Genomic DNA, 14,008 nt, shown 5'->3' on the forward strand with positions numbered 1-14,008 from the left:
CTTATTGAAGCATTACATGATACTGATCAGAATTGTAAGAGTCCTTGTATAATGTTGGTACTTGATTCTATTATATAGTTTTCCAGTCTGTAGTTTTACAAGAGGAGATCTTAGATCATATACTGTATATTTTCTTCTAATGTGTATCTTATTTTAAAGCGCAGATTTTCCTCCATTGGTGATAAAACCTAGTAGTTTTGGTCCTAGAAAAAAAATAGTTCTTGCATCCAACCGAACAGATGCCTCCAAGGCAGCACAAGATATTCTTCAGGTGACTTTACATTTCTATGTAAAAGTGTTTCCTGTATTCGTACGTAATACTAAGAAAATACATAAATCGCATTATGACTTCAGACAATAATTGAACCCCGAATGTTTCATTTCGGTTTATAATTGCTTTATAATAGTAAGCTTACAGAATTCAATAAGTGAAGTTGCAATATATTAAAGTGAATTATTGAATCAGTGGGCCAAAATTGATTATAAACTACATTTATGGTGTGTGCTTTCTTTTCTGTATATTTATTATAAATGCAGAGTCACATCTCTGCTAAATGTTTCTTTGTTTTCAGTGTGTTTTCTTCTGACCATTGACTTACGTAATCCAAAATAGGATACAAATATTCTAATAAAATAGTACTGACAAAGAGAAAAGCTTATCTATGATATGGTTAAAATTAAACATCTTTCTAACAGTGATACTCAATTTAATTAGTTATGCATCCATAAACACAAGTGTTTATAAATACCAAGTGTTTATAAGAGAATGTAGACAAAATCGCCTATAAAACTCTTCTGTAGAAAATAGTTTCTGCCTAAAGGAAGCTTCCATCTCAGGAACAAAACTTGTAGCTTTTCTATTACTGCAAGGAATTCCGAGGTTTTTTTAAAAACAAAACAAAACAAAATTGGAAGAATAGGCAAAAATAATAATAATCCCTGGCTGGTATTTTTGTCTATAGATAGACCATTATTCAAAACACTGATTCCACTTGCCATTTTGGGGCCTAACTTTCCAATGTAATACAGTAGCTATTATATATGCAGGTATGCTGATAGTCCCCCATATGATACTATGCTTACCTTAAGGCACATTGAGCAGTGGTTGGACTTTAATTCTATAATTAATTGGGGTCATATAAGAGAAGAGATTATTAAGGATTTGACTTGTATTACCCATGAGTAGAATATGCTCTATAAAAAATTTTATATGTAAAAAGTGAAATGGTATTGATATTGGAAATGCTGTAAAGATAGTTTCTCATTTAAAAAAAAAGGAAAGATGAAAAGAAAAGAAAAAAGATTTGACCAGTGGCTATTCTAATTATAATGCAGGACCTCATGTGTTGTCATTCCGGAGACTCCTCTGAGACAGTTATCATTGAAGAACTTCTTAAAGGGGAAGAATTTTCAGTAGGTTGTTTCATTAAATATTTGGGTCAGAATTACCATTGTTTGCTTGGGCTGCTTTTTACCCTGATTACATACTCTAGTGTGATTCTTAACTTCAAAAATAAAACTAGCATAGTGCTTAGAAAAGTGTTGAGCATGACAGTAGTAGTAAATATTATTAATTGTAGAAGTTCAGATATAGTTAATTTGTTGGATTGACATATTTGGATTTAAATTCTCATTCTGTTCTCTGAGTAATCCTATGCTAGTCAATCAGTTTAGGTGGTCACTGCTATGGATAAAATAATTGCATACGTTTCTGGAGAATACACAAATATTTTAACTAATCCAACAAATGCTTAAAGAAAGAGTCCTTTATAGAACAAGTTTTAATGTAGTTGTTTGTGGCAATTGCTGTACAAAGAGAATTGTCAGCATTTTTAAAAAAAGAAACAAGTGCAAAGACTACACAAGGCATTCATTCTCTAAGCCTTAGCATGTGGCCTAAAACCATTGTATGTATATGTGGGGAGGGGGCTGATAGTGAATGCATGCATCCAAACCTTTTAGGGTAATTGAAGTTTTAAAAATACGGTAGGGCTGAGGTTTAACATTTTCAAGCATTTCATTTTAAATTATTATTAAAAGCCAGAAAAAATATACCGTAATTTTAAAAGGCTTCTGGATAAGGAGTCATAGAAATGTGTTTTCTTGCATTGGTCCTTTCTCATCTTCACATTCATGGAGTTCAAAGTAAGGAAAAATGAAGGTTTGTAGATTTGGAAAAGAAGAGGAAGAAAAACAGAGAGGCGTAGATAGTTGTAGGGATAATGTTAACCTCCCTGTTGTGAAACAACCTTAAATTAAAAAGTTAGAGTATAGCTGGAAAGGCTTGGTGAACAGCTTGCAGGTCTAGTATATGTTAATTGAAATATAAATACAATAAAAACATGGATTTAATTTACCGTATATATAATCCAGTCTCTTTTGCTCTCCTTCCAGTATTTATGCTTTGTTGATGGAACCACTTTTATTCCCATGCCACCAGTTCGGGTCCAGAAGCAGCTGCTGAATGACCATCAGAGTCCAAGCATTGTTGGAATAGGAGCCTTTGCCCCTTTTTCTAAGGTGCATCATATTTAGTCCATGATCTTACTGAAAGATGCCAAAAAGGCTTATATATTAAGTAAATAAGGAAACATTTGGTTACTCTAGTGGGCTACCTGTGTAAACAATCATTCAACTTTATCTTTTTTAAAAGTTCAGTGATATTGGTGGCTTCCTTTCTGTAAAAAAACAAAGACGTAGTGCACGGAAGGTTTTGCACTTTGTTAAAATATGGAACCTCTGGCACCAAAGAACAAGGACATTGTATTTTAGCACATATATACAATGCACATGTTTATCCTTGGAACACAAGGATAGGGATATTTCTGCCTGGCAGGAGAGAATCAGAAGTTCTGTGTTTGGTTAGAATATAAAAGTTGCACTTCTAAACACAGCCATAGCCATACTCACCCAACTCACCCACACGATGTATACAGATACCAGTGATGGGTTTCAAAATTTTTTAGAACCTCTTCTGTAGGTGTGGCCTGCTTTGTGGGAGTGGCTTGCTGGCCATGTGACTGGGTGGGAGTGGTTTGCCAGCCATGTGACTGGGTGGGCGTGGCCAACTTGTAAAATGTGGTGAAACTCACTTAACAACGCTCTTGCTTAGCAACCAAAATGTTAGCTCAGAAACTCCTGCATTTGAAGCAGGCAAGTCTTAAAGCTGTCACGTTACAAGACCCTTGCACCTCTAACCTTTTAGAAAAAAAACCCAGGGGTGTTCAAACTTGACAGCTTTAAGACTTGTGGACTTCAACTCCCAGAATCCCTCCTCTCGCACTTCATCTTGATGATGTGCAGAAGGGCAGGGGGAGGGAGCTGGAACTGATTCTAAACATCACTGTAGATTTGTGGAACCTCTTCTATAGAAGAGGTTAGAACTGGCAGGAACCCACCCCTGACAGATACACACATATACATTGACAGTATTGAATGATTCATAAGTATCAGTAATCAATGGCATCTTGACTTCTAAAGTATGCCCTTACTTCTGTTTAGGTTGCAATGCGTATTTATAAGATGTGCTGTTGTAGCAAACTGAGTGCTTGTGTTTGTGACTTGCTATTGAAGAGAATGTAAAATAGAGATTCCTCAATGTGTTTGTTTCCCTGACTTACTAGGTTTCTGAAGTTCTTCTGGAAAAAATTAAAAGCACACTCCTTCAACACATTCTTGAAGGTATGAAGCAAGAAGGTATGTCATATGCAGGTAAGGGGCTATATTTATTTTTCATTTTTCAAAAAAGGAATTGTTGATTGTGCAGTAGATTAGTTATGCACAAAATATAGTCTTAGGGTTGCAACTATCCTACCCCACTAAAATCTTGCATGTGGCTTCTTAGTTCTTCCAAATCTTACTATTCTCAGTTCAGGCATAACAAGAAAATGAAGGAGAAAACAGCCACATTTTACTTGGGTAAGTAGAATTCTGCTCTTTTAAATGATAAAATAAATAATAAAATATTAAAGTGGAAACAGCTCCTGACTGGAGAATGACTTGGCCTCCTGTGCAAAGCCTGAGAGCTGAGAGAAGTTGTGAATCCTGTCCAGCTGCTTGATGTGCTTAATTGAATGCCTCTAAAGAAGCTTATGAGGAATAGTTCAGTTTTCCACAGAGTTATCTGGTCTAGTTCTGACACCCTGGATATAACTCTGGGTGATTGTCTTGTTTCTGGGGAGCCCCTAGAAATCTACACCAGTTGATTTTCTTTGTTAGCAAAAGATTGCTTCAAATGTTATTCTATGAAATGTAATGTTACATGCTCCAGGTAAAGATTGATTTGAGAACAAAACTGATGGGTGAGGGTTCCTGATTAAGAATACAAACCCTAAATCCACAGGCAAAAAAGACAGAAAATATATTCTGCTTTAAGAAATTCATTATTTTGCCTTTTCCCCCCATGTAGGTGTGCTGCAAGTAGAATTAATGCTTACTAAAGATGGTGTGAAAGTGTTAAGTGTTGGCTGTCATTTTGGGGACCTACAATGCCAGGTAAAGGAGAGGTACATAATCCCAATGAAACACTAAAACAATAATGTTTTGGACTAGATTACTTTCTGTTGTGTTTTGTTGTCTAATGCTTTGTACATTAAGGCTGATAATGCTGCATTAGTGTTGTGAACTAACAAAGGAGATGCTGCTTTAGCTTCTAGATTATACTGGTATATTTTCTTTTATAGAGCCCAATGGGAATTTCCATTGCTTTCCTAGTTTGCCATGTTCCCTGAAAATATCATTCTTTATGTCAGTGCTTACACAGGTTCAGTAGACAGCCACAAATATAGCATTTGGGAAAAGAAAAAAACAGCAAAGCTGAATTCTGAAGTTAGAACTACTACAGTACTTGTATTTGATTTTTTACATAATTTTGTAGATAATTCTTCAACTTCTTAAGAGTGATCTTTATGCCATTATCCAAGCTGCAGTTGCTGGCCAACTCTGCAATTCTATATTGGCTTGGTCGGATAATTGTTCTGCTGTGTCAGTTTCCATAGAAAATGGCAGCTATCTGCAAGGTCATAAAAAAAGCATGGAAATCACTGGTAAGTTTGTTATTTTTATGTATTTTATATCTCAGTCTTTTCTTCTGATATTTGATGATAATCATGTTTACTCAAAGAATAGCATCTTAGAACTCCCTCTGAGATGTAACTTTCTTAATTATTTCCTAAGTTTGTCCTTTTTCAAGAGTCTCTAAATAGAAACAAATAATTAAATGGAAGATTTTTCGTTAGTAGAAAAGTTATCTGTCAGTCATCACAGAGTATGAGAGCTATCCATATAACTGTAGCACAATAGAACTATTTGTAGAAAATATTGTGAGAAAAATAATACCAATTTTCCTTTTAATTTGTTTAGGGCTTCTTCAGGCTAAAGAGTTAGGCCTTGAAATCTTTCATGGAGCTACAGTAATAAAGGAAGGCAAAGTGTTGAGTAATGGGAACCGAATCCTTACAGTAACAGCTGTCAAGCAGGACTTCATGTCAGCCCTTGAAGATATTTACAAAGGACTAGCAGTCATTTCTATCCAGGGTGCAACCTATGGAAAAGAAACTAGCCATCAAACTATTGCATTCTTCAGGCCGTTTGTGTATGTGAACAATGGAAAATAACTTACTTTTCCTAGGATTTTCTTGCAATCAGTATCTTAAACAAAAATGGGAGCTGTTTCTTGGAATGTATTTATTTTTATTTTATTTAAGAAAATTTATATAGCTACCTACACTCTCAGTGATTCTGGGTGGCTCACAAAGGTAACATAATAAAAAATAATATAAACTTAACATAATAAAATAATATAAAAATACATTTATATTTCATAACACCTAAAAAACAAAAACTATATCCATGTCCATGAACATGGTTTATAATGGTTCTAATCATTTATATTATTTCATTAGTACATATTAAAGATATGAAAAACTGTTCAGAGGAATAATATCAATTTAGCTAATTGCCACAATAAGCATATTTGTGTTTCTTCAGCAAATATTGGAACATGTGGTAGCATCTTAACTCAAGACAACATTGAAACTGAGACAGTTTTGATTTCTTGGTGGATTACATACATAGAAGTCAATGATGGAATAGAACTGTATTGAATCTTTTTACATGCTCTGCAGCAATTGAGCAAAGCATTCATGTGGCGTCTCACTTAATGACCACTAAGCAACTGAGATTCTGGGTCCAAATGTGGTCTTAGGTGAAGGTCTACCTGTACATACTTAATACGAGTTCATTTCAAATCATAAAATCAACAATTCTATTAAAAACCATTATAATATTTAATAAATATAATTCATTAAATAAGCAACAACTATTAAGCAATTCCAATTAATGAAATATAATACGATTGACATTATCACTTATTAACATATATCATTGAGAAGTCGTTGCTGCTGTCTGAGCTTCTGATGATGTTACCTAGTTGGGTAATTAAATGTCTGCAGGAAAACAACCAAGCTCAGAGAGCACCAGAAACCTCACAATTCAACCCTGAGCTGTGCTGAGATACAAATATTCTCTTCTCTAGATACAGCATTGAACAAAAATAGTTTGCCAATAGTTTCAAGGGTAGGGAGTATTAAGTTTGTTATGTTTTTATGCAGAACTTTTTCACTGTTTCTCAGGATGTAATTCATTTGACAGCAACAGCAATCAAAGTGGTGTTTAATATTTACTGCAATGTAGTCTCCTGTTATGAGTCCTGCAAAAGCCTGCTTTATTAATTACAACTGAATTTATTTCTGATTGAGGTCCCCATCTCATGAAGATAGAATTTCAGATTCCATAGCATGCAGTATCTTGGATCATTCATCTGTGTTATCCACTGCAAGGGGTACCAAGCTAGGTAAGGGAAAGACAAATGGAAGAATTCTCAATGAACTTGGAATTAAAATAAGTTTTTTGTTGACGGTGAACCAAACAACCCATTGCAAAAGTTTCCTGGATTGTTTTCACTAGCTTGGATATTCTTCTCTAGGTCTTTACACAAGAGCGATTTTTATTTACACACATTTCATCTCGTCATTATTATTTTTGTAAATAACTTGTTGTGATTTTCATGAGTCAATAACAGCAGCAGAGGAGGTTTTCCATTCTCTCATAGGACTGTTTAATAATAAACTGAGATTTCTGGTTAATTGGATAATAGGCCTGAATGTATTTAAACCAAGCAGCCAGTTGGATTAATTCTATTTTGGCAATGAGTGCACAGTTGGAAGACCTGAAAGACCAGGTAAAGGACAGATAGTCATGGAGAAAATTCATGTGGTCGTTTGGAGTTGAAAATTACATAGTGGCATATAATCAGTCTTACATATTACATATGCCAAGAACAAGTTCATAATAATCATTCCCATTTTCTTATGCACAGCAGAAGGAATGTCTTTTCCAAGATGACCTCCTATGTTACCCATCAGTGTATCATTTAAAAGCAAATGTGTTTTCCTTTGGAAAATGTAGTTATATCTAGGTATACTTTTAATTAGTAGAATCATCAAGGAATCAAGTTCAAGTAATATGAATCCATTAACATGTACTGTACTTAATTGGGTGCATCTCCCCTTATTGTCTATGGAGATTCTCAGCCATCCAGGTCATGGTTGTCTCAAAGGTATTTTTTTTCAAGAGGCATCTTGTTTTTTCCTTTAAGATGTTTCGCTTCTCATCCAAGAAGCTTCTTCAGCTCTGACTGGATGGTGGGGAATGGAAGGATTTATACTCCTTGCAGACATCTGGTCATTTGCCTTCTTGTAGAGCAGGGGTGGCCTGTGGGCTAGATCCGTCACATGCAAGCCACTCCCACCCCAGCTCTGCAAAGGGAAAAAGTCACGAATTATCATGTAACGGCAACTTGAGTTTGACACTCATGTTTTAGAGAATCATTGAGGTCACATGGAGGTTTACCTATGTCTTCAGAGTCACCTCAGTAGTGCAAATGTGTGTGGAGCCTTTTTGGAAGACGTTGGAAAAAAAAACACCTTTGGGATCTCCATTTACCATTTTCATATACGCAACCTTGATAAAGTGCAATGTTGTAGAATACTCATAATGAAAACAGGTGGAAATTGCTTCCACCACTCTCTGTTATTTTGTTTACAGTTGTTTTCTCACTAGCGGGTATTGACAGAGCTGGCATAGTTTCTTTGGTAGAATTGCAAACATAATTGGATTGTTCTACTTATTGTAGTTATTGAATAGAATATAGAAACAGCTGTTGGATTACCTGCTGCTCAGCTTTCATCTTCTATTAGCAAGACTATTAGCAATTAGCATCACTGTGTGTTTCATACTTGCTATAATCTCAAACAAAAAAGAGGCTAAAGTGGCGGTTTGTAAATGCATATTTTCAGTAGTATTTGCCACAAAGAAAATTAGTTTTTATACCAATAATGTGTGACTAATTGGAATTGTTTCAGTGAATACAGGTAAGTCCTTAACTTACAACAGTTCATTTAGTGACCATTGAAAATTACAACAGCATTGAAAAAAGTGATTTATGACTTTTTTTTAACACTTAAAATCGTTGTGGCATCCTCATGGTCATGTGATGCTTGGCTTATTAGTGATTGTTGCAGTGTTCCAGGGTCATGTGATCATATTTTGCAACTTTCTGACAAGCAAAGTCAGTGGGGAAGCCAGATTCACTTAATAGTCATGAGAGGGGAGGGAGAGGGATGGAGAGAAAGAGAGAGAAATCTCTTATGTGATGCCACATACAGTTCATAGTTTAAGTATGGACCTATAATCTTATTTGCCAATACCTGTGATAACAGTGGCCATTTTGTTATTGAGAGCACCTGGATTCTTGGTTACCATGAATAAAGTTTTTTTTCTGGGTAATTGTATTAATTCCTATACAGCACATATTGCAGCTTATGCCTGTTACACCAAATTATGCAGTACAAAATGATCCCTGAGCATATGTGAATCTAATATGACAACTTAGAGAATGCTCCTTCACTATGTCCTCATCCTCCTAGAAACATGTTGAATTGAAATGGAGAATAGTGATGTTCTAAGTTTTCCTAAGCAATATTATGGTACATAATATCTTACACTTTTATGGGTTGCAGGTTGCCCTGGGCATGATGGGATCATTCCTGCCTTCTTTGATTTGAAAGCCTCTGGTTATCGTGATCCAATTTTAGTATCACATGCTAAAAGCATTGGGACAAAACTTAAGGTAAACAGAGGTACATCCATCTTTAAAGCGGACGAAACTGCTTGTACATAACTTTGTGATTTTATAAAAAGGGCTTTCCTTAGTCCATTGAGAAGAAAATGGCTGGCTCATAAAGACAAAAATCACTTGTTTATTTTGAATGTCTGTTTATATTTTTCTACACTTATCATGCTGACAGTGTGCGGTCTGTCTACTTTATATAGTTATCCCCTATAATTTCAATAAAGCCCCTTTGTCTTTTCCCCGTTCTATTTCCTTTTTCCTGGATTGATGATATAATCTTGCTGGACAAAATATCTTCAAACATTAAGGTTGCACTAAATCAGTGGTGGGTTCCAGCCGATATGCCCCAGTACGGGCATACCGGTGGCAGCTGGGAGCAGCAGCCACCGTACCAGAACGGTGTTTTGGTGGGCCTATCCGCCCATCCACATTCCTTACCTGCTTTTAAGCCAACTGGGCCATTTGTGTGCGCACAGTGTACGATGCCTGTGCAACCTCCACCGAGCAGCTGGAGCATTGCAGGGCGATGGGTGCGCATGCGTGCATAGCACGCGTGCCCGAGTGGACGACCAGCCCCATCGCAGCATACTGGTTGCAATGGGATCCAGAACCCACCACTGTACTAAATGCAATTTATGTAGGAATGTGGAGTTTTTTTTAGCTATTTGTTTCCCTTTCTCAAAGGTTTTTTGTGTGTGACTTTTATTAGATTGCTAGGAAGATAACTGGTCTGATTCTGCAAAATTCATACAATTGATTATACTGTATTTTACTGTATTTATTACTTATAATTGTTTATCATCCTGAATTACTGAAAATCCCAACCCCTTTTGTGATTGAGCAGATTTATTTTATCACAAATTATCCCTTCCAACTCTTCTGCTGCACTGATGGAAGCTTTCTAGTGGCCAAACAATACTGGATGGTTTTCAGCTGAGTTTTTGGATCCATAAAAATGCATTGAAATAATATTTTGTATGAAGAACTATTTTCATTACAATATGTGGCTAATTTGTATGTCTTATTACAGATTGCCCAGTTGTGCAATAAGCATGACATGATTGGTCAGGACTTGGTGGCTATGTGCGTCAATGGCCTGCTGGTTCAAGGAGCTGAACCTCTCTTCTTCCATGGCCATTTTGCATTTGGGAAACTGGACGCTGCTGTGGCTCAGCTCACTCAGGCTATATCAGATGGGATAGCTGAAGCTTGTAAACTGGCAGGATGCACCTACCTTGGTATGAGCACTTTTAAATCAGTTTTTAGCTACTTCCATTCCCTAATCCCTGAGAAAGAACTTCATTTCTGCTGAGCTTGAAACACTGAGACAATGCAGGGCCAAAAGGAACGTCACCTAAGCAGTGTCTTTTTCTTGTGGAATAAGAAAATTCTTGCTCTCATTCAGACAGCTACTGCCCCTCTTCTGCACATTTTCAGTACATGTTATGCACACTTGTCCATTTGCAAACCAGCCAGACAAACCAGCAGTTCATACAATGGGGAACTTCCTAGCCACAAAGGCATAATTCTTCTTATGTTATGATAAAATGTTTGGCATTATTGCAATCAAGCCTGTCAATATTTTTAACCATGGTTGCCCACTGCTACAGCAACTGAACAAAGAGAAAAGGAGAGGCATTATATAGAAGGTTTATAGGCAAGCCACAGGAAAAGGATAGCTTTTGGAGAAGCTATTATAGATAATAATTCTATAATTGTATAGTGTAGAACCTAAGAAGAGGGGTGATGTAGACATTTTGGCCATTAGAAAAATGGCCTGTGTTTAGGTTCTGCCAAGCTCTAGCACCCCACATACAATATAATACAACCAAATACAATCATTCATCTTCTGGTGTGAATGTACTTCTGGTGTAGGGCAAAATTCACATGGGCAGATGTCCTAATTAAGAAACACACACACACACACACATACACAAATTGTTTCCACATTCCACAAATAGAGATTAACAAGAATGTAGCTTGCTTTTTTCTTTTACAAAGAAAAAGAATGGTGTTTTGAAACTATGAGGTACTACTAATTTGGTAACCTCCTAGTGTTGTACTCAGAGTGCATACAACTTCTGTCCTACAGAGAGAGATATACACCTAGATTATCAGTTTAGGACTGATTGTATACATTTAGATTATCAGTTTAAGACTAATGGGGTGGCTAAAACTGGACAAATCTTAATATATAATTTGGTATACAATTACTGTAACTATTGCATGCACATGTGTATGGGTTTTGGAAGTATTCCTCCAATTTATTCATTTGTGTGTGCTTTTGCTGGCCTTTATCAGTATAGTACTTTTTGTTGTTGGTCATATAAAATCAGAAGTCAGACAACATTTATTTTAAACTGGATTTCAATGGAAAGATGTTTCTAGACTTTCTTGGGATGCAATGCATTTGATTTCTCTCTTTTTCCCAGGAAGAGAAGTCAATGAAATGCCTGCCACTTGTGCAGCTGAAGAATGCAATCTGGTTGGCTTTGCGGTTGGTGCTGTGGAGCGAGGCATGAAGTTTCCTCGGCAAGGGAACATTGTCAGTGAAGATATTGTGATTGGAATAGCTTCTTCAGGGCTTCATCACCAAGGATTTGATCTTGTGAGAAAGATTTTTTTAACATCATCCCTACACTATTTTTCTCCGGTTCCTGGTGGATATGGCAACCATACTTTAGGCATGTAAACACCTGCCACTTTTTTATTCCACATTTTTCTTGGAAAGAAATAATGTTTTGTTACTAAGCATTGTGCATGAATACTGTTATATAGTTTTATTGTATTAATTGCATACCTTCTGTTAAATGTTGAAGATCATCTCTAGAACATTTTGAGATTAAGAATTTAATTTAATTTGTTTCCTTAGTAAACAAAAGAGTTATCTTTTATTTCTTAAAATTAATTTCCTTGTATTTTAACAGGAGATCAGTTGCTAACTCCAACCAAAATCTATAGCAGAGCCCTCCTTCCTGTCCTTCGTTCGGGAAATGTGAAAGCCTTTATCCATATTGCTGATGGAGGATTGTTGGGAGGTTTTTCACAGATCCTTCCTGAACACTTTAGCATTGTTTTGGGTAAGTAGAAAAGGCTTGGAGTCAGGGGTGAAATCAACTTACCTTTGCTACTGGTTTGCAAATGTGAGCGTGCGCGCATGCACAGAGCATTAAAAATGGGATGTGATGGACCAGATAGAACTGGCTGAATTCCACCACTGCTTAGAGTGTTTTACCAACTATAGTTTGAGGCTAAATGTTTTAAAATATTTTCATGTCTGATAAGACAGTGAAAAATATTTGCTAAAGAATAAATGTAGACATATCCTCTGTTGGACATATGTAATATAATGTGTTGTCTAAATAGATTGTATAATGTATAATATATTGTACAATAAACTTGGTGGAATAGAAAAGAAAAAATCTGGAATGTGGAAAATTCATGAAAGAAAGGATGGAAGAGGAAAACCATAGGAAATGAGTTTCAGTGTCTCTTATGCTATCAATTCCAAGATTTTCTACACTATTCAAAGATAATAGGAATCTAAGGATATAAGAATAGATCCTTGGGATTCTTGTCATATCAAAAATCAATTGCTTGATTTTAATTTCTGGTCAAGGAATTAACAGGAAAAGCCTGTGTAGGAATCTCCAACTTTGAGGGGCTGGTAAGCACATTTGGAATTTTGAGAACATTTTATTGGTACTCTTCCAAGTGGTTGTGGAAAGATTACCAATTCACAAAATGGATGCCAAAGAAGATAGCAATTTGATAAATTGATGATTTAACATTGTCTATTTTTTACTTCCTGTCATCTGGATTTCTTCTGCTTGTCTTTGGCTTTTCTTCTAGTAGTATGGTTTAGTTTCAAACAAGTGTACCCATCATTTTTATTTTCTGAAAAAGCTTATAAGGTGATGACTAGATACTTTTTGAAATAAAGATGGTACTGGAGACTAGCATTTTGCATTGCAACATATTTATTTCCCTTTTTCAAAAAAATGATTTAAATATGTAAACAAAAAATGATAATTGGAGCATAGATTCTGGCGAACCGCAAGAAAACATCTATGACACCTTAGACCAGTAGTGGTCAACCTTTTTCTACCTACGGCCCACTAATGGATCTTTCTTGATGGAAACATTTCCTTACCGCCCACCAGTTTTTGCACAAGTGCGGAATATTTTTTAGAAAGGAGGGTGTTTTTAAAAAAAGAAATGTACATACATTTATTTTTTTATTTCTACTTTATGCATGTTTATAATGTTTTTAACTTTATAAAGTTTAATTAGAAAACAATAAAGTAAATTGAAATTAGCTTTACTAGTGATTAATGAGATCTTTGAGGCTGATGCTGCAAGGCTAAATATTTGATATCTGGTTCGATATCAACGTAAGGAACACTGTATTAGGTGCCAATTTTTATTGTCACCATTAAAAAAAAAATCCTTTTCCTGCCTTCTTCTTCTTTACCTTTCTTATAGTATTTCACTATATCAAGGATCTCTTTTTCCCTTTTTTATTTTCTCCTTCTCCTTCCTTTACTTATTTCTTTCTTTTATTTTATAAGATAACAAAACTTAATTTATGAGCCACACTAAACACTGCTTACTCTCCTCCTTTATTTTATCCCCTTTTCTCTATTTTTCTTCCCTTTTTGTTAATTTTTTTAATCTTTTCCTTTTTATCTCCTTTTTTTTACCTTCCTTAGGGCAATGTACAAAAGTAAGGCTGAGCTAGTTAGCCCACTTATTATTATTAGCCAACAACAATTCTCTCCTGCCTATAACTTTTCTTTCTCCTATTTTGCAACT

The 14,008-nt window shown here is 35.6% G+C and overlaps 1 protein-coding gene across 1 annotated transcript in view; it reads left to right on the top strand.

Annotated features, from left to right (window-relative positions):
* LOC106546638 (trifunctional purine biosynthetic protein adenosine-3) overlaps positions 1-14,008 on the top strand; it is a 30,495-nt gene that overhangs the window by 7,466 nt on the left and 9,021 nt on the right. The window contains exons 4-15 of the mRNA XM_014063550.2: positions 160-271; positions 1,336-1,413; positions 2,395-2,520; positions 3,624-3,711; positions 4,409-4,494; positions 4,877-5,045; positions 5,362-5,593; positions 6,759-6,853; positions 9,081-9,190; positions 10,224-10,431; positions 11,626-11,877; positions 12,121-12,273. Of these exons, the coding sequence (XP_013919025.2) occupies positions 160-271; positions 1,336-1,413; positions 2,395-2,520; positions 3,624-3,711; positions 4,409-4,494; positions 4,877-5,045; positions 5,362-5,593; positions 6,759-6,853; positions 9,081-9,190; positions 10,224-10,431; positions 11,626-11,877; positions 12,121-12,273 (1,709 nt within the window). The remainder of the gene's footprint in view (positions 1-159; positions 272-1,335; positions 1,414-2,394; positions 2,521-3,623; positions 3,712-4,408; positions 4,495-4,876; positions 5,046-5,361; positions 5,594-6,758; positions 6,854-9,080; positions 9,191-10,223; positions 10,432-11,625; positions 11,878-12,120; positions 12,274-14,008) is intronic.

The sequence above is a fragment of the Thamnophis sirtalis genome, unplaced genomic scaffold (genome assembly GCF_051295495.1).
Source record: "Thamnophis sirtalis isolate CommonGarterSnake01/CBP01778 unplaced genomic scaffold, rThaSir2_p1.2 scaffold_8, whole genome shotgun sequence".
Lineage (NCBI taxonomy): Eukaryota > Metazoa > Chordata > Lepidosauria > Squamata > Natricidae > Thamnophis > Thamnophis sirtalis.